Consider the following 20,279-nt stretch of genomic DNA (forward strand, 5'->3'; position numbering starts at 1 on the left):
GGTCTGTGACCCACTCTTCCATCTGACGAGGCTCTGGGGAAGGTCGTCGCTGGTCTGAATGCTGAATTTCCCTTTGTGACAGCTCCGCGACTCAGCAGAATATTTCTGCTGAGCCCCAGACATACAGAGAAGGAGTGCGAGGGAGAACGCTCAACGCTCGCGCCCTTCCCGCAGTGGCTGAGGTATTGAAATAACAGCAGGTAATAAAACCACCATGAACTCTTTCTTCCTGGATGAAATCGATGGGCGGGTTCCCTCAGTGACTTCAGTTGTAATAAACGTTTCACTCAGCCATCAGCTGCTAGGAGGTGTTTTATAGCACGAGTAGAGGTTACTGCAGCCCCAAAGGAGATGTGAGGGATAAAAGCTAGGGCACTAAGAAATCGAATGATTCCATCCGTAATAACATGACATTTGAAAGAGTTGTCTAACGTAGCTCTGTCCGTCTGAATTGACACATCAAAGCATATCATTTGCACACTTTAAAATTCCATCTGTGCCCATCAAAATCCAAATGACCTGCTACTTCCAAACACGAGGTCTATATCGTGCTGTTACCACGACTACCACAGTACCCTCAAAATTCAAGATTAAGCACAAGTCATAACATTAAGAAAACCCTTTACATTTAAGATATACTTTACATGATTTATATTAACTAGTCAGTAGATTAGACCCTGGAAAATTATAAATATTGAACATGACAAGATGATTGGCCTACTAATAGACCATTATGTTGAATGATAAGATATGATATAAGCATAGAAGCCTAGGTGTCCATAGAGAAACATAAAGCCAATCATTAATTAACAACAGTGGTTCTGTTGCCTCAGTGACCACTAGGCAGCAAGATGAGTCTCTCACATGGAGAGAATAATAGGCTCTATTCCTCCAGGAATGGGGGCCATTACCAAGATGCAATGAAGTTAGCAGACAACAAAACAAAGTATGAAGTTACATTCAGTGGATGTAATGAAATTACTCTCAGGAAATGTAACATGGGACTAAAGTGATTCTTAGGTGACATTATTTTCTAATCTGTGAGTAAAGCTGCACCATTTAGCTAACATGATTTAGCTACAGTGGCGACAAACATAGTACCTTTTTTGTTTTATTGAGTGAGGCAGCTCCAAAATGGAGGTGTTTCAGCCTAGCTCAGTGCTTTCTATGGTGGGGCGAGACAATTTTTGTCCTTTGGGTCCTGCCATAGAGTTATATTACAAGTCTCAAGATCATTGGCCACAGATAAAATTACGTCAAATCACGTTATATGTACAGTAGCTTTGATTGGACTGATCATCTTACTTTCAAAGTCTTAGCTAGCAAGTCATCACCATGAATTAAGTCAACAATCTACTGGCAAATCCTTTTTAATCCTTGTCATATGAAGAGAAATAATGAAGAGAAATTATAGATAAAACGTATCGGTGCTCATCAGCCATTGGACAAAGACTACACAACAAGTTGGAAATCAAAATTCAACAATGAGTGGTTTGTAAGAAATCAGTGGCTGACGGCAACATTGCAAAGCAACCCCTAGCCTGCTATTCAATGGAGTGGCTGTGTGTTTTTTTTCCAGCGTACCCACAATAAATCCAGAGAATGCCAGACTTTGATGATGAAGTTTGATGACAAAATTTGCCCACAAAGGACCGCTGCGCCACCTTCACAAGGTGAGTCCAAAAATGGTGAGTATGCTGCTGCATAAATGATGTAATATGCAAGGGAGAAATGTATACTGTAGCTAAGAAAGTAATACTAAGTGTATGTTGTGTAGTAAGCTGTTAGTAGCCCATGTGCCTCACGCTAATAATTTGGTTAATTTTCACCAACGTGGTATTGTAAACACATTGTTTGTGGCAGGTGTGTGGTTATTTCCAACCTTTTTTGTACAGTGCTACTGATAGTAGGGGTGGTGCTTGGCTTGCACATGCAAATTCAGCACATACAACATTCTATAATAGAATTGTGTTATTTGACTTGTCAAATTAAAAGCTTATTTAATGCGTCAAATAGTATTATGACATGTATATTTTTGACACGCAAAGACCCAAACGGCGTTCAATGTGCCTCACCCTAATAATTTGGTCTATTTTCACCTCTTAATTCTGCCTACTATTCTAACTTGGTGGTGCACATGTAGTCTATAACCTGTTTTAGAGAAATGTAATAATTTAACATTGTAAGAGCTTTCATTGTCTGTTTATGTGCCCCCTTTATTCATCCTACAGTTCTGACTTGTTGTACAGGGAGTACACTGTAAGAACGGGCCCATGTTCTGAATTCTGTCGCTGTACATTTCAAAAGTGCTGAGCAAATGGTTATATTGACTACGTCCGTCGTCGCTCGCTCATTAATCGAAATTACGGATTGCCTGTTATCCGCTTGTCGTCCTCTTATGCCATAGTTTGTACATCTCAATTGTCAGTAGAAACCACATTTGTTTAAGCAAGTCAGCCATATCAGCTATGTTTTTTTAAAAGGCAGTAAATGAGGCTGAATTAATTGTTAAGCTGCCAGACAAGGCTCCACTGAAAGCCAGGTGTAGCCGTGGTAAGGTGTTAGGACTGCTGTTGGGACTCTGCTGTTGGGACAGCTTTATTGGGGCGGCAGGTAGCCTAGTGGTTAGAGCATTAGGCCAGTAACCGAAAGGTTACTAGTTAGAATTGCCGAGCTGACAAGGTATAAATCTGTCATTCTGCCCCTGAACAAGGCAGTTAAACCTACTGTTCCTAGGCCATCATTGTAAATAAGAATTTGTTCTTAACTGACTTGCCTAGTTAAATAAATGTTATATACTAAATAAATGTAGGCCCTAACAGTTTGTGGTCACTGTTATAGTGCAATAAATGTATTGTTTAGTGTTGTGTTGTGTAGTAGATTTACATGCTAAAATCGCCACTGTTTAGCTAACATTATTTAGCCTGGCTCACAATTCACAGCAAATCAAATCAAATTGTATTGGTCACATACACATATTTAGCGGATGTTATTGCGGGTGTAGCGAAATGCTTGTGTTCCTAGTTCTAACTGTGCAGTAATATCTAACATTTCACAACAGTAGAGTCAAATAATTATTTCTCTCTCATTCCCATCAATGTTACCTCTTACATGATGAAAAAGAGATTGGTTAGTATTGATTCAGAATATTTATTTCACATTTCATGGTATTTATGACCACACAAATCTACTGAGCTGAGCTTATATAGGTCCTATAATTCATGTGATTCTGTATGTAATTCTATGGCTTAAACAGTCGGCACTCATTAGATCTGTATCATTATAAGACTCTCTGTCATACCTGCATTTGAGTGATTCCAGACGAAACCAGGACAAAATGTCATAAATATGCCAACGTTTATTAATTATTTCTCAATTATACTTTTAGATACAAATGTCAAATATGTTAACAATACCTCCCCCAAAGAAAAATGATATGAATAAAACAGTGAAAATCCCAAAAAATCATGGTATTTCTTTGTCCTGGTTTCATATGGAATCTCCACTCATTTGTAACATAAGCTACTGGTGAGGTCACCTCAGCCTTGGCAGCAGAGGAAAACAGACAGAGCACCGAGATATTTTGGGATGGACTTTTGGATCTGAATGTCTGGAAATGGTGAACTCGTCAAAAACTAGACCACCTACACAATATATTCATCATGGAATCTACAAACAATCTAAAACTGTTGAACAGGACAGACAACAGCAAATGTTGCATGATACCCAGTCAGACACACCGATTAACCAACAATCTAGGCTACATGAGAATATATAAAAATCAGAAGTAGGGTTAAAATAAATAGTCAAAGCTAGTTTCGGTTGGCTTTCAAATGGCTATTTAGCGGACTTCTCCACGCATCAAGGAAACAAGCCCAAGGCTTCCAGGCTCCCACTGATGCAACGATGGTGAGTTACATTGCATTACATTCTTGGGTACAATAAAACATTTGTTGAATATTAAGATGTTTTGCAACAAAGTGCATGAACTGCTAGTTATGCTGCGAAAATAACTTTTGAATTGATTGAAAAATGCTACAGTATAACAGTATTGCTAGTTGATTTGTAACCCTGAATCATAAGCCACTGATGATTGTCAGTAGAGAAATCTTTCTTGCGAAAAATTATTCCCCAATGAAATCGCTGACGCCTCCTCAGTTCATATGACATAACCTTGCCTTAGCATGACAGCTCACAGTAGGCTAGCTGGTTGGGTAAGTGAGCGGGAAATAAGAAGGGGGAGGGTTGCCATGGGGACCAGGTATCAGGAAGACAGAGGGTGGTTCTGGACCACTACACCAGCACAGTCAGGGGACAACAAACCTCCAGGCTCTGTCAGGCCCCGGGGCAACACAATGGCCGTTTCACGCCTGCCAGATGGTCAACAGAGCTTGGACACACGGCGTCTCCACTGAGTCCTGACCCACTTCTCCTTCTCTGAACCATGCATAATGGAGGCGTGCTACACTTTGGACACACAGCTCATTTACAACCCCCGGAGTGAAACCGTGTTGGAGGGAGGGCGATACGGGAGAGAGAGAAGGGGGGAACGGGAGCCAAGGAGAGATGGGAGAAAGAGGGAGAGAGTGTGTGTGTATGTGTGTGTGAAGGTCAAATGCCTGTACGGTTCAGGAACACAACAGTGTGAAAAGAGAACAGAGATGATAGACAGTAAAAGAAGAGTACATGTGGGTCATAGCATATGAGTGAAGGACAGAGAAAGAGAGAGATCGAAACAGAGAGGGGGGGAGCGACCGAGAGCGACAGAGATCACTGCAGCAAAACCACTACAGAGGGGGGAAGAAAACACTGCTGTGGGTCTAAAACAAGTTGCCTGCAGCACTCACCATGCAAGGTGGAGAGGGAGAGAGCTTCAACCCCTCAGAGGGCAACAGGATGAGAGGACGACACAGCCCGGGGCCGACCCAGCGGAGGTTCTGCAAGCGCTACAGTAGCTACAACTAGCTAAACTTGGCTCCCGTACTAAAGCCCGCAGGGGGAAAAGGAAAAGGACCTTCTGCAGAGGCAATCAGCTGCATTCCCCATGTTTACCTCCACTCCCGAGCACCGCAGCGCTCTGCTCTAGCTCCCTCACACACACACACACACTCTGCTCATCCCCAAAACATCCCTCAGATTATATAAACCTCTGCCCAGCCGGCACGAGGCAAAGCTCAGGAAGAAACAGATGCAGACCAGCTTAGATCCTCTCTCAGGGAAAAATACAAGCAGAATGTTTATGCAGAGAGAGGGAGAGAGCGAGCGAGGGGGAGAGCAAGAGAGCTGCAAGACAATCAGTATTCTTAATCAGTTATCCCCGTCAGCCAATCCGTGGGAGAGGAGCTTTGAGGGTAGCCAATCGGAGCAGGGCTGGCTCTATCAGTGTGGTTGTTGACCAAAGGAATGACAGTTGCTGCTGCTCTGGGTGTCAATGTGTTTTTTAAAGCCAGCACCTCACACACATGCACATAAACACATTGATGCACACACACACACACACAATTGTTGTGTACAGTGTGTATATTTTAAAAAGGAGGAATCCCTTAGAAAATTCTACCATTAGTTACCCTACTTGCATGCAACACTCAGAGTGAGTGTCACGCTACTTCAAATTAAACAAACCCTACATATACAGTGAGGGAAAAAAGTATTTGATCCCCTGCTGATTTTGTACGTTTGCCCACTGACAAAGAAATTATCAGTCTATCATTTTAATGGTAGGTTTATTTGAACAGTGAGAGACAGAATAACAACAAAAAAATCCAGAAAAACGCATGTCAAAAATGTTATAAATTGATTTGCATTTTAATGAGGGAAATAAGTATTTGACCCCCTCTCAATCAGAAAGATTTCTGGCTCCCAGGTGTCTTTTATACAGGTAACGAGCTGAGATTAGGAGCACACTCTTAAAGGGAGTGCTCCTAATCTCAGTTTGTTACCTGTATAAAAGACACCTGTCCACAGAAGCAATCAATCAATCAGATTCCAAACTCTCCACCATGGCCAAGACCAAAGAGCTCTCCAAGAATGTCAGGGACAAGATTGTAGACCTACTCAAGGCTGGAATGGGCTACAAGACCATCGCCAAGCAGCTTGGTGAGAAGGTGACAACATTTGGTGCGATTATTCGCAAATGGAAGAAACACAAAAGAAATGTCAATCTCCCTCGGCCTGGGGCTCCATGCAAGATCTCACCTTGTGGAGTTGCAATGATCATGAGAACGGTGAGGAATCAGCCCAGAACTACACGGGAGGATCTTGTCAATGATCTCAAGGCAGCTGGGACCATAGTCACCAAGAAAACAATTGGTAACACACTACGCCGTGAAGGACTGAAATCCTGCAGCGCCCGCAAGGTCCCCCTGCTCAAGAAAGCACATATACATGCCAGTCTGAAGTTTGCCAATGAACATCTGAATGATTCAAAGGACAACTGGGTGAAAGTGTTGTGGTCAGATGAGACCAAAATGGAGCTCTTTGGCATCAACTCAACTCGCCATGTTTGGAGGAGGAGGAATGCTGCCAATGACCCCAAGAACACCATCCCCACCGTCAAACATGGAGGTGGAAACATTATGCTTTGGGGGTGTTTTTCTGCTAAGGGGACAGGACAACTTCACCGCATCAAAGGGACGATGGATGGGGCCATGTACCGTCAAATCTTGGGTGTGAACCTCCTTCCCTCAGCAAGGGCATTGAAAATGGGTCGTGGATGGGTATTCCAGCATGACAATGACCCAAAACACACGGCCAAGGCAACAAAGGAGTGGCTCAAGAAGAAGCACATTAAGGTCCTGGAGTGGCCTAGCCAGTCTCCAGACCTTAATCCCATAGAAAATCTGTGGAGGGAGCTGAAGGTTCGAGTTGCCAAAAGTCAGCCTCGAAACCTTAATGACTTGGAGAAAATCTGCAAAGAGGAGTGGGACAAAATGCCTCCTGAGATGTGTGCAAACCTGGTGGCCAACTACAAGAAACGTCTGACCTCTGATTGCCAACAAGGGTTTTGCCACTAAGTCATGTTTTGCAGAGGGGTCAAATACTTATTTCCCTCATTAAAATGTAAATCATTTTATAACATTTTTTAGATGCTTTTTTTCTGGATTTGTTTGTTATTATTCTGTCTCTCACTGTTCAAATAAACCTACCATTAAAATGATAGACTGATAATTTCTTTGTCAGTGGGCAAATGTACAAAATCAACAGGGGATCAAATACTTTTTTTTTTCAAATACTTTTGGAAAGCTGGCTGCTTTCCAAAAGTGTGTTTTCAAGTCTGTTGTATGCTTTACCATGTTAGTAACACTATTTTAACAATTTGTTTTCAGGCAGGATCCAACTGGAACACAGTCTGCCAACCAGTGGTGTAAAGTACTTAATTAAAAATACTTTAAAGTTTTTTCCAATTTTCGCCTAAAATGACATACCCAAATCTAACTGCCTGTAGCTCAGGCCCTGAAGCAAGGATATGCATATTGTTGGTACCATTTGAAAGGAAACACTTTGACGTTTGTGAAAATGTTAAAGGAATGTAGGAGAATATAACAATACATCTTGTAAAAGATAATACAAAGAAAAAAACCAACTGTTCTTTTGTATTTTTTTGTACCATCATCTTTGAAATGTAAGAGAAAGGCCATAATGTATTATTCCAGCCCAGGTGCAATTTAGATTTTCGCCACTAGATGGCAGCAGTGTATGTGCAAAGGTTTAGACTGATCCAATGTACCATTGCATTGCTGTTCAAAATTTTGTATCAAGAATGTCCAAATGTACCTAATTTGTTTATTAATAACTTTTCATGTTCAAAATTGTGCACTCTCAAATAATAGCATGGTATTATTTCACTGTAATAGCTACAATAAATTGGACAGTGCAGTTAGACTAACAATAATTTAAGCTTTCTACTAATATCAGATATGTCTATGTCCTGGGAAATGTTCTTGTTACTTACAACCTCATGCTAATCGCATTATCCTACGTTAGCTCAACTGTCCCGTGGAAGGGACACCGATCTCAAAGAAGTTTTAAGACTTTTTGGGGGGCATCTGTACTCTACTATTTATTTTTTTGTCAACTTTTACTTCACTTTCCTAAAGAAAATAAATGTACTTTTTATTCCATACATTTTCCCTGACACCCAAAAGTACTTGTTACATTTTGAATGCTTAGCAGGACAGGAAAATGGTCAAATTCACACACTTATCAAGAGAACACGTGGTCATCCCTACTGCCTCTGATCTGGCAGACTCAATAAACACAATATGCATAATTTGTAAATAATGTCTGAGTGTTGGAGTGTGCCCCTGACTATCCATACATTTTTAAAAACAATAAAATGGTGCCATCTGGTTTGCTTAATATAAGGAATTTGAAGAGATTTATACTTTTACTTTTGATACTTAAGCATATTTTAGGAATTACATTTACTTGTGATACTTAAATATATTTAGAACCAAATACTTTGACTTTTACTCAAGTTGTATTTTACTGGGTGACTGACTTTTACTTGAGTAACTTCCAATTAAAAGGTATCTATACTTTTACTTAAGTATCACAATTGGGTACTTTTTCCACCACTGGTACTAACCAGAAATAGACTGTGTGTGTGTGTGTGTGTGCTTATCTAACAACCATATTTGTTTCAAGCACTGAATTTTTTCAAGCATGGTTAGGTTTTGTGATGTACAGTATGGTATTTCAAATATTAGATTCACAGTCAACCAATAAGGTGGAAAGCATCCACATATTATTTCAAAAGGTCAGAGGTAGGTTGTTCCACCTCAAAAAGCATAAGAAAGAGGATTTACACCCACCATCTCAGATTGTTCTGAAATTGTTTCTGTTGTTAGAAACATAAGATTAGCATTCCTGCTACATTATTGTGTGGATATAAAGATATTGCACCCAAATTGGCCATTTTAAATGTATAGGATTCATATAATATTCAATAAATATAGTGCCTAACATCCAATTTGGACCAAACTTTTTTCTAACAATGAGTTAGACATGAAAAATCCAGAGAAATTGTCAAGCCACTCACAGACCACCAACACCCCACGGTAATTTATTTATTGAGTATTATATGAATCCTATAAATTAAAAATGCCCAATTTGGATGCAATCAATTAGCTTAATTTCTCAGAGATCAAATTATATTTCAACAAAATAATGTTGCAGGACATCAGAAATAATTTCAGAACAATCTGAGACAGTGGGTGTCATGACATGCTGTAATGACATGGAATGATCCAGGTGTGTTCATACTATAATGTGATTCCAGGATACTCTCTTCTGTGAAACAGACTGACTCGATATAACTCGCCCGGGCCTAATGAATTTATTTCAAATTACTAACTCAGTAAAATTGTTGAAATTGTTGCGTTTATATTTTTGTTGAGTGTTCATCTCCTGATGGCTCTCACTATTGCCATCTACACCGATTAGGATTATGGATTATGGTCAACGGCAAAGGTTCTGAGCTTGGGCAGGATAAGCCGTTTCTAGACCGGATTTTTAGTGACCAAACCATCGAGCTGAGATTAGAATGAAGTCACGGTTCAAAGTTGAAAAGTGAAACCTTACTTGTGCTGCTGTCGCTGATGGTCTCCTGGCTGGCGCTGCAGTGGGATGATATAGGGTTGATTGACAGGGAGGCAGGACAGGACACTGGCTCTTGGTGCTCAGGGAGTTGCGGGGCTGCGGCAGCGGAGGCCTCGGAGCGAACCCCATCAGGACTATCACACAGGGGATGACCTCTGGGAGGGAATGGACTCTTCCAATGAGAGATACCAATGGCCACTTGGCCCCCGAGATCAAACCCTGTAGGGAATATTATTATCTCAGACTGAAAGAGTTTCTCAAAACATAGACTCCCTTCCTATAACACATAACCCTGGAAAGCATGTGAATGTGAACACTTGTCCTTGCAACTTGCATACTTAGTCTATTTCTCTTACAGCAATGTCAGGGTTCTTTGAAAATCCATGATACTGAATAGATCCCAGAAAGTCAGACATTGCAGAAAAATCCCATTGCTTGAAAAGGGAAATGAATGATATTATTCAAATAATTTCCTGTTTCATAATGAAACTAAAAGTTGTTGCTCTCTGGAGGGTTGAGTTTCCACTTACGATTACATTTCCCATCTCAGAAATTCAGGGTTCCGCTTCCCAAGTTGAACCAATGTAGCAAAATGCTGACATATTTCGCTCTCCCAGTTCAAAAGGAAAAATGTGGGGGGGCTAAGTCCATAACAATGCTGCTCTCTTGTGGTTGATGTTGCCAACTCCATGACTGTCCTTTCCCTTTCCATCTTTGTTTCTCGTTTGTCAGTGGTCTACTTCCACATACATCTTGGGAAGTATCATAACTAAGTATGAGAAGGCTACTTATAACAAAAAGTATGTTTTGACAGTTGACAACTAAATCTATATTAAAAAAGGTATGTTGTGAAACATTTCCACCTGCAAGCACCTTTGTGGAAGTCTATAAATTCTGTCAAATCTGTATAATTAAATAAGAAAAATATGGTAACATTGATAGCATGCTGCATAGTGTACATTTAACTTGAATTGATTTAACAGTTTACTTTATGCATTTGACTTTCCTTTTGAAGCATACCACATAAAGGTTGCCAACAAACCCACCAATCCTAAAGACATTGTATGAACGCAAATGTCTCCGTCCACGCTCAACGGGCATTACACCAAACAGCAAAGAGAGAGGAAGGCCTTCTTTAGCTTTTCTGGAAACACAACCCCAGCACATTATAAGATACACTTCAATTGAGTGGATTTGGCTATTTCAGTCACAACCGTTGCTGGCAATCTCGATAGACAAACATTGACAGTAGAATGGCCCATACTGAAGAGCTAGTAGCCTTCTTATTAATGCTGTGTAAAGCATTAGTAGACAGTAATACATAATTCATTGCATTTTTTATTAGGCTATATATTACACTGAAGCAAGCGCTAAAATGGAATTAAGAATGTAGGAAAAAAATGTATCGCCTCTGACAACTATATTACTACTATTTATTCATTAACATAAATCTTTATTCTTATCATTGCAAATGTAGTGGGTCCCTGGGAAATCTCAGCCTCCATTACAACTGTATGCCACTTGAAATGCTATAGTATACAAGGTAATCCACACCTGCGTGTGCTTCAGGGTGCCCTCTAAAACCATCCATGCAATGAGCTCTTTGAATGATACAGTGTGTTCTAAGCAACATCTCTGTCGCAGTCATCATAAAAAGAATTGCCCTGCCTAGCTCTCTGAGGAACGTGAGGCCCCAGATCACCACTGCCAGCACTTCCTGCCTCTTAGAGGGACCAAGGTACACTACTATGCAGGTGCCTAGAATTGGGCTAGATATGTATTATTTTGTATTTATAAGGATCCCCATTAGGCAGCAGCTACTCTTTCTGGGGTCCAGCAACATTAAATCAAATCAAATTGTATTGGTCACATACACATATTTAGCAGATGTTATTGCGGGTGTAGCGAAATGCTCGTGTTCCTAGCTCCAACAGTGCAGTAATATCTAACAATTCACAACAATACACAAATCTAAAAGTAAAAAAATTAGTTGCATTAAGGCAACATATTACACGACATTACATAACACTTTTCACAACACATTATGTTCCCTTAAGGCAAATACTTTACTACCACATATCTACAATACAAAATCCATGTGTATTTGTGTGTAGAGTGGGTGTATTATCATGTGTTGGCGTGTGTCTGTGCCTCTTCACAGTCCCTGCTGTTCCATAAGGTATATTTTTATCTGTTTTTTAAAATCATCAGTTACAGTGCATTCGAAAAGTATTCAGACCCCTTCCCTTTTTATACATTTTGTTAAGTTACAGCCTTATTCTAAAATTGATTAAAAATAAAAACAGGGGTCTCCCGAGTGGCGCAGTGGTCTAAGACACTGCATCGCAGTGCTGGAAGTGTCACTACCAATCCGGGTTTGATTACGGGCTGTGTCGCAGCCTGGCCGCGACAGGGAGTCCCATGAGGCGGCGCACAATTGGTTCAGCGTCGTCCGGGTTAGGGGAGGGTTTGGCCGGCTAGGATGTCCTTCTCCCATCGCACTCTAGCGACTCCTTGTGCGGCCAGGCGCATGCGCACTGACTTTGGTAGCCAGCTGTACAGTGTTTCCTCTCACACATTGGTGCGGCTGGCTTCCAGGTTAAGCGAGCAGTGTGTCAAGAAGCAGTGCGGCTTGGTGGGGTCGTGTTTCGGAGGACGCATTGCTCTTGACCTTCGCCTCTCCCGAGTTCGTACGGGAGTTGCAGCGATGGGACAAAACTGTAACTATCAATTGGATATCACGAAATTGGGGAGAATAAGGGGTAAAAAGTACAAACAATTAAAATATATACATATTACAAAAAAATATAAAAAATAACAGAAACACTCAGACTCTTTGCTATGAGACTCAAAATTGAGCTCAGGTACATCATGTTTCCATTGATCATCCTTGAGATGTTTCTACAACTTGATTCGAGTCCACCTGTGGTCAATTCAATTGATTGGGCATGATTTGGAAAGGCACACACCTGTCTATATAAGGTCCCACAGATGACAGTACATGTCAGAGCAAAAACCAAGTTTTGAGGTTGAAGGAATTGTCCGTAGAGCTCCCAGACAGGATTGTGTCGAGGCAGAGATCTGGGGAAGGGTACCAAAACATTGAAGTTCCCCAAGAAAATCCAATCAAATAAATAAAATTGTATTTGTCACATGCGCCGAATACAACAGGTGTAGACCTTGCAGTGAAATGCTTAATAACAAACCCTTAACCAACAATGCAGTTTTAAGAAAATACCCCAAAAAGTAAGAGATAAGAATAACAAATGATTAAAGAGCAGCAGTAAATAACAGTAGCGGGGCTATATACAGGGGGTACCGGTACAGAGTCAATGTGCGGGGGCACCGGTGTCGAGGTACATGTACGTAGAGTTATTAGAGTTATAGAGTTATAACCATTTGATTAACTGTTCAGGAATCTTATGGCTTGGGGGTAGAAGCTGTTTAGGAGCCTCTTGGACCTAGACTAGGCACTCCGGTACCCCTTGCCGTGCGGTAGCAGAGAGAACAGTCTATGACTAGGGTGGCTGGAGTCTTTGACAATTTGTAGGGCCTTCCTCTGACACCGCCTGGTATAGAAGTCCTGGATGGCAGGAAGCTTGGCCCCGGTGATGTACTGGGCCGTACGCACTGCCCTCTGTAGTGCCTTGCGGTCGGAGGCCGAGCAGTTGCCATACCAGGCAGTGATGCAACCTGTCAGGATGCTCTCGATGGTGCAGCTGTATAACCTTGAGGATCTGAGGACCCATGCCAAATCTTTTCAGACTCCTGAGGGGGAATAGATTTTGTCATGCCCTCTTCACCACTGTCTTGGTGTGCTTGGACCATGTTAATTTGTTGGTGAAGTGGACGCCAAGGAACTTGAATCTGTCAACCTGCTCCACTACAGCCCCGTCGATGAGAATGGGGGCGTGCTCGGTCCTCCTTTTCCTGTAGTCCACAATCATCTCCTTTCTCTTGATCACGTTGAGGGTGAGGTTGTTGTCCTTGCACCACACGGTCAGGTCTCTGACCTCCTCCCTATAGGCTGTCTCACCGTTGTCGGTGATCAGGCCTACCACTGTTCTGTCATCATTAAACTTAATTATGGTGTTGGAGTCATGCCTGGCCGTGCAGTCATGAGTGAACAGGGAGTACAGGAGGGGACTGAGCATGCACCCCTGAGGGGCCCCCGTATTGAGGATCAGCGTGGCGGATATGTTGTTACCTACCCTCACCACCTGGGGGCGGCCCATCAGGAAGTCCAGTATCCAGTTGCAGAGGGAGGTATTTAGTCCCAGGGTCCTTAGCTTAGTGATGAGCTTTGAGGACACTATGGTGTTGAACGCTGAGCTGTAGTCAATGAACAGCATTCTCACATAGGTGTTCCTTTTGTCCAGGTGTGAAAGGGCAGTGTGGAGTGCAACAGAGATTGCATCATCTATGGATCTGCTGGTGCGGTATGCAAATTGGAGTGGGTCTAGGGTTTCTGGGATAATGGCGTTGATGTGAGCCATGACCAGCCTTTCAAAGCATTTCATGGCTACAGACATGAGTGCTACGGGTCAGTAGTCATTTAGGCAGGTTACCTTAGTGTTTTTGGGCACAGGGACTATGGTGGTCCGCTTGAAACATGTTGGTATTACAGACTCCGACAGGGAGAGGTTGAAAATGTCAGTGAAGACACTTGCCAGTTGGTCAGCGCATTGCTCGGAGTATACGTCCTGGTAATCCGTCTGGCCCTGCAGCCTTGTTAATGTTGACCTGTTTAAAGGTCTTACTCACATCGGCTGCGGAGAGTGTGATCACACAGTCGTCTGGAACAGCTGATTCTCTCATGCATGTTTCAGTGTTACTTGCCTCGAAGCGAGCATAGAAGTTATTTAGCTCGTCTGGTAGGCTCGTGTCACTGGGAAGCTCTCGGTTGTGCTTCCCTTTGTAGTCTGCAATAGTTTGCAGGCCCTGCTACATCCGACGAGCGTCCGAGCCGGTGTAGTACAATTCGATCTTAGTCCTGTATTGATGCTTTGCCCGTTTGATGGTCCATCTGAGGGCATAGCTGGATTTCTTATGAGCTTCCGGGTTAGAGTCCCGCTCCTTGAAAGCGGCAGCTCTACCCTTTAGCTCAGTGCAAATGTTACCTATAATCCATGGCTTCTGGTTGGGGTATGTACGTACAGTCACTGTGGGGACGACGTCCTCGATGCACTTATTGATAAAGCCAGTGACTCGTGTGGTGTACTCCTCAATGCCATCGGAAGAATCCCGGAATATATTCCAGTCTGTGCTAGCAAAACAGAACACAGTGTTCTCCATCATTCTTAAATGTAAGAAGTTTGGAAGAAGGGCCTTGGTCTGGTAGGTGACCAAGAACCCGATGGTCACTCTGACAGAGCTTCAGAGTTCCTCTGTGGAGATGGGAGAACCTTCCAGAAGGACAATCATCTCTACAGCACTCCACCAATCAGGCCCTTAGGGTAGAGTGGCCAGACGGAAGCCACTCCTCAGTAATAGGCACGTGACAGCTCGCTTGGAGTTTGGCAAAACACACCTAAAAAACTCTCAGACCATGAGAAACAAGATTGAACTCTTTGGCCTGACTGCCAAGCGACACGTCTGGAGGAAACCTGGCAACATCCCAACGGTGAAGCATGGTGGTAGCAGCATCATGCTGTGGGAATATTTTTCAGCGGCATGGACTGGGAGACTAGTCAGCATCGAGGGAAAGATGAACAGATGAACGCGAAGTACAGAGAGATCCTTGATGAAAACCTGCTTCAGAGCGCTCAGGACCTCTGGGGTGAAGGTTCACCTTCCAACAGGACAGCGACCCTAAGCACACAGCCAAGACAACGCAGGAGTGGCTTCGGGACAAGTCTCTGAATGTCCTTGAGTGGCCCAGCCACAGCCCGGATTTGATATCTCTGGAGAAACCTGAAAATAGCTGTGCAGCGACGCTCCTCATCCAACCTGACAGAGCTTGAGAGGATCTGCAGAGAAGAATGGGAGAACCTCCCCAAATACAGTTGTGCCAAGCTTGTAGCGTCATACCCAAGACTCAAGGATGTTATCGCTGACAAACGTGCTTCAACAAAGTACTGAGTAAAGGGTCTGAATACTTATGTAAATGTGATACCATTTTTTAGAAGAAAAAAAATATATATATATAGAAATGTCTGTAACTTAACAAAATGTGGAAAATTCAAGGGGTCTGAATACATTCCGAATGCACTGTACCTGATGTGGAATAGAGTTCCATGTAGCCATGGCTCTACGTAGTACTGTGCACCTCCCATAGTCTGTTCTTGACTTGGGGACTGAAGAGACCTCTGGTGGCATGTCTGGTGGGGTATGCATGGGTGTCTGAGCTGTGTGCTAGTAGTTTAAACAGACACCTCGGTGCATTCAGCATGTCATGGATATTATTAATGTTAGCTCTCTGTGTACATTTAAGGGCCCTGTTCTGAGCCAATTGTAATTTTCCGAGGTCCCTCTTTGTGGCAACTGACCACACGACTGAACAGTAGTACAAGTGCGACAAAACTTGAGCCTGTAGGACCTGCCTTGTTGATAGTGTTGCTAAAAAGGCAGAGCAGCGCTTTATTCTGGACAGACTTCTCCCCATCTTAGCTACTGTTGTATCAACATGTTTTGACCATGACAGTTTACAATCCAGGGTTACTCCAAGCAGTTTAGTCACCTCAACTTGCTCAATTTCCACATTATTTATTACAAGATTTAGTTGAGGTTTAGGGTTTAGTGAATGATTTGTCCCAAACACAATGCTTTAGTTTTTGAAATATTTAGCACTAACTTATTCCTTGTCACCCATTCTGAAACTAACTGCAGCTCTTTGTTAAGTGTTGCATTGATTTCACTCGCTGTAGTAGCTGGCGTGTATAGTGCTGAGTCATCCGCATACATACACACTGGCTTTACTCAATGCCAGTGGCATATCATTAGAAAAAATGAAAAAGTAAGGGGCCTAGACAGCTGCCCTGGGGGTTATGTTGGATAGGAAGCCTCTGTGTTCTGTTAGACAGGTAACTCTTTATCCACAATATAGCAGGGGGTGTAAAGTCATAACAAATACATTTTTCCGGCAGCAGACTATGATCGATAATGTCAAACACAGCACTGAAGTCTAACAAAACAGCTACCACAATCTTTTTATTATCAATTTCTCTCAGCCAATCGTCAGTCATTTGTGCAAGTGCTTGTTGAAAGTCCTTCCCTATAAGCGTGCTGAAAGTCTTGTCAATTTGTTTACAGTAAAATAGAATTTTATCTGGATTCATCATGGGCTGTGAACAGCTGGCCTGGTCAATAAGTGAATTCAAACAATGGTGAGTGCAGCAGTCAGTATGTTTGACCAGGTAAATATTCTGCATCAATAAATCAATTCAATAAATGTGATTAGATGTAGCTCATCACTTTAGAACACCATTTGCTTGTAATCCAGGAATTGTCCATGGTTATAATACGCTTATTAATTTCCAATATTCAACAGCACTTACTAGAGTAAAGACTACAACAAACCAATAGGATTGAATTAGAGGAGTCTGATCGGCCATTAGCACTTTAGGGGACCCATAGTGATGTAGAGTACCCTATCCTGGCCAAACAATGGGGAAAGATTTTAAATCACACTCATCCAGGGGGTATATTGACTCCTCTGAAGGCAGCTTATTGAGAAATGCTATTGATTTGTCATTTTATGAAGACTAGAGGTGGCTCAAGGTAAAGCATGTGGGCTACATTTAGAATGATCAATCTGTGAATGACTTGTGCCTGGTCACTCATCCATGCATCCATTAACATTAGCTTTTTATCTAGGCTACTCGATATCAATTTCATTGTCAAGAACTCCACATACAGCACCTGAGGAATTGTTCATGTGCAGGTGTAAAAGATGCATGATATTGGATCTTGTCTACTTCTACCTGATAAAGGATAGACTCATTTTTTTAAAGTCTGATTTCTTGGCGTGGTCAGCGTTTTCACACAGGGTCTATTTTCCAAACATTTCTGAAAGTTTCAGAGTGACTTTTTCCCGCCAAACCAAATATGGCCTCCCGTTGCGGTGTCTTTTGGATATAGAGTAAGACATTCTGTAAAGTACAATTACCGATGGTGATCTGACTGACGCAGCTGTAAAAGGTTCCCGTTCCAGTGGAGACGTTGTAACTGCCACTGCTTGGTTCACGGTCTGGAAAGACAACATCATCATTGGTTGCCCTTGGTCAGAGCCACTCTCACATCACACTCAACCTTCAAGAACATGTTTATTCACCCCAGATAACCTGGATTTATCCCATGCAAGGTCACACACAGTAGTCAATTTACTGCTTTGGATTTTCTTGGAGGACATATTTGTGTCTTAGAACTGAAGACAAAAACGCCCCCACTGGTTCGATTAGCTTTTATGGAGGAGCTAGTGAATGATTTCACTAGCTCCTCCTTTCAGCAGACTCTTGCCAGAGTCTGCTGAAACTTACTAAATAAATAATGTCTGTTTTTGAATGGACTTTTGTGTCTGGGATGGGGCAAGTTCTGCAATATAATCAATACTGTACTCAGAGATACATGTTCCCTTTAATTCAGGGGGATGTTTATTGTCGCCACTCTGAAAATGGACTGAAAACATTTGCGCCTAACTATCCAATGTGTATTTAAAGTAAAGGCACACTAAATAAGTCCTAAATTGCAATACTGTCTCCACGTCCACTACAAGACCTATGTTGAGTCAGACTGCTCAAAAGATGCAATGGATGCATTCATTAGCCAAGAAGGCATTAACATTTTGGAAACGTTACTAATTATATTGAGGGGAAAGGATGCCAACATTTACAAACAATTACTTAGGCCTACTTCAGATAACATGATGCAAAATATTTAAAAAGACTCACATCTTGTATTTCCACACTTTGTGTCATATTGAAATACTGGTGTGCATGCATGTCAATGACTCTCCATAATGGGTGAATGTGAGAAGTTTTGCTGGCTACGATTATGAGGGTCATCCAGTCAAATAAAAAATTAACCCTGAAACCTATGGCTGATGAGCTGAGAAATAACCAATTAAATCTGGGTCATCAAGGGAAATTAAAATGTTAATGTTTAATAACGCAGAGTTGGCCTATAGAAAAACAATCACATTTAAGCTTCATCAGGACTATACATGATTTATATTAAGCATCTATGTACTTGCTTATGGCTGCTCTTAAATTGTTAATTTAAAGTGTGGGATGTTAGTGTAAATTGTAGCACACTGTACATTTTGCTACATTGTATCACCACCCATGCGCCAACACTTATCTACAGAATCAGCTATAAACGCTCCTATGTAAAGGAGTTATTCGTTTGTTTTCATTAATCTCGTGTCGCCTACTTTGAAAACCTTATAGAAAAAAATATGCAATGCTTTCTTTGGACATTACCTGCTGTGGAACAGGAGGATACCCGCGTGTCTGTCGCCAGTGCTGGGCTTCCAGGACACACCCGTCCCGTTTCATCCTGAGATTGCAGACACACAATATTTTCATTGACGTCTCCAGTTTTACATCCCCGTTGCTGCTCGGTCCCTCCGCTGCATATCCCTGGTTGAATCCTCATACCCTTGTTGAGCTGACGAACCAACCGAACATCAGTCCCAGCACAGTCATGATCCACCAGCATCATCACAAGCAAGTTCAATTCCTGAGATATGTTAGCCAGCCTACATGTCTCGAGCACACGTGTAGCTAATATTTTAATGACTATAAATAAATACAGAACCTAGCCTACAACTACTCAGGATGTATAACGTTTTTTTATGGATAATTTGGCTTGCCATTATGTTATCGTCCACCCTGACTTCGTCCTCCCAGAAAGCTTGGAGAATAAGGTCGATGGATTTAGCAGTGGGCGAAGAGTTTGGGACAGGCGTGGTTTTCATGCACGTCGTCCAGGTGGCACCCTGCCACACTCTCCTGACTGTTCATAGGCTGCAGATCAATAGATGGACGTGTTCCTACAGCTAGAGACTTACAAAATACGCATCTTTATAAGTTAACCATGAGTGTAGCATATTGCTGTAGCCTAAGCCCATTAAATATATTTCAACCTTAGAGGCATTTTCTGATTTAAGCACACAACCTTTTATTGAAAAGTACCTACATTTGACTGACGTCAAACAACAAATTCTGTAGCATATAGCACATTGTGTGTATAATGCTATTATAGAACAATATGGCGGCATGAAGTAGCCTATTTCATTTCACTAGTTCTAATGCCAGTGTTTGTGTTTTCAACCGAATGTAGGGATAGGGTAACCCGTGATACCACTCTGAGGGTGTCTCAGGTGTAGTTGGCATATGCACAAAAAAATAGGACAAATCATTATAAGCACCCACCAAATGATTATTGTTGTAGATCTGTGGCTACATGCAATTACGGACTCTCTCAAAGAGGGGATTATACTGCACAAAATGTCTACATAAAAATGTATGAATGAATCAGCAGTTAAATATAAGTAGATTAATGCGTTACACATAAACTCTAAATTGTGGATGGTTTGCATGGTACAGTGAGTACAGATGGCTTTTATCATTAACACAGATAAACAGCTAGGTGCAGAGCTGGTCCACAGCATCTTTCAGAACTGTCAGATTGTGCTATAACCTTGAGTCTCAATATTTTAGTTGGGATTTCACATTGGA

At 41.9% G+C, this 20,279-nt stretch overlaps 1 protein-coding gene across 4 annotated transcripts in view; it reads right to left on the minus strand.

Moving 5' to 3' along the window:
- LOC115199036 (anoctamin-4) overlaps positions 1 to 19,479 on the minus strand; it is a 45,074-nt gene extending 25,595 nt beyond the window's left edge. Inside the window, exons 1-3 of one of the 4 annotated variants that reach the window (XM_029761549.1) lie at positions 19,020 to 19,479; positions 17,708 to 17,788; positions 9,583 to 9,819 (exon numbers count right to left, since the gene is read on the minus strand). In XM_029761549.1, the coding sequence (XP_029617409.1) occupies positions 9,583 to 9,819; positions 17,708 to 17,788; positions 19,020 to 19,260 (559 nt within the window). In that variant the 5' untranslated portion in view covers positions 19,261 to 19,479. Of the gene's footprint in view, positions 1 to 4,847; positions 5,242 to 9,582; positions 9,820 to 17,707; positions 17,789 to 19,019 lie in introns of those variants that run through there. The other 3 variants (XM_029761548.1, XM_029761550.1, XM_029761551.1) reach the window with 3 other exon arrangements.
- Between the last annotated feature and the right edge of the window lie 800 nt (positions 19,480 to 20,279).

The sequence above is a fragment of the Salmo trutta genome, chromosome 8 (assembly GCF_901001165.1).
Source record: "Salmo trutta chromosome 8, fSalTru1.1, whole genome shotgun sequence".
In the NCBI taxonomy this organism is placed as follows: Eukaryota; Metazoa; Chordata; class Actinopteri; order Salmoniformes; family Salmonidae; genus Salmo; species Salmo trutta.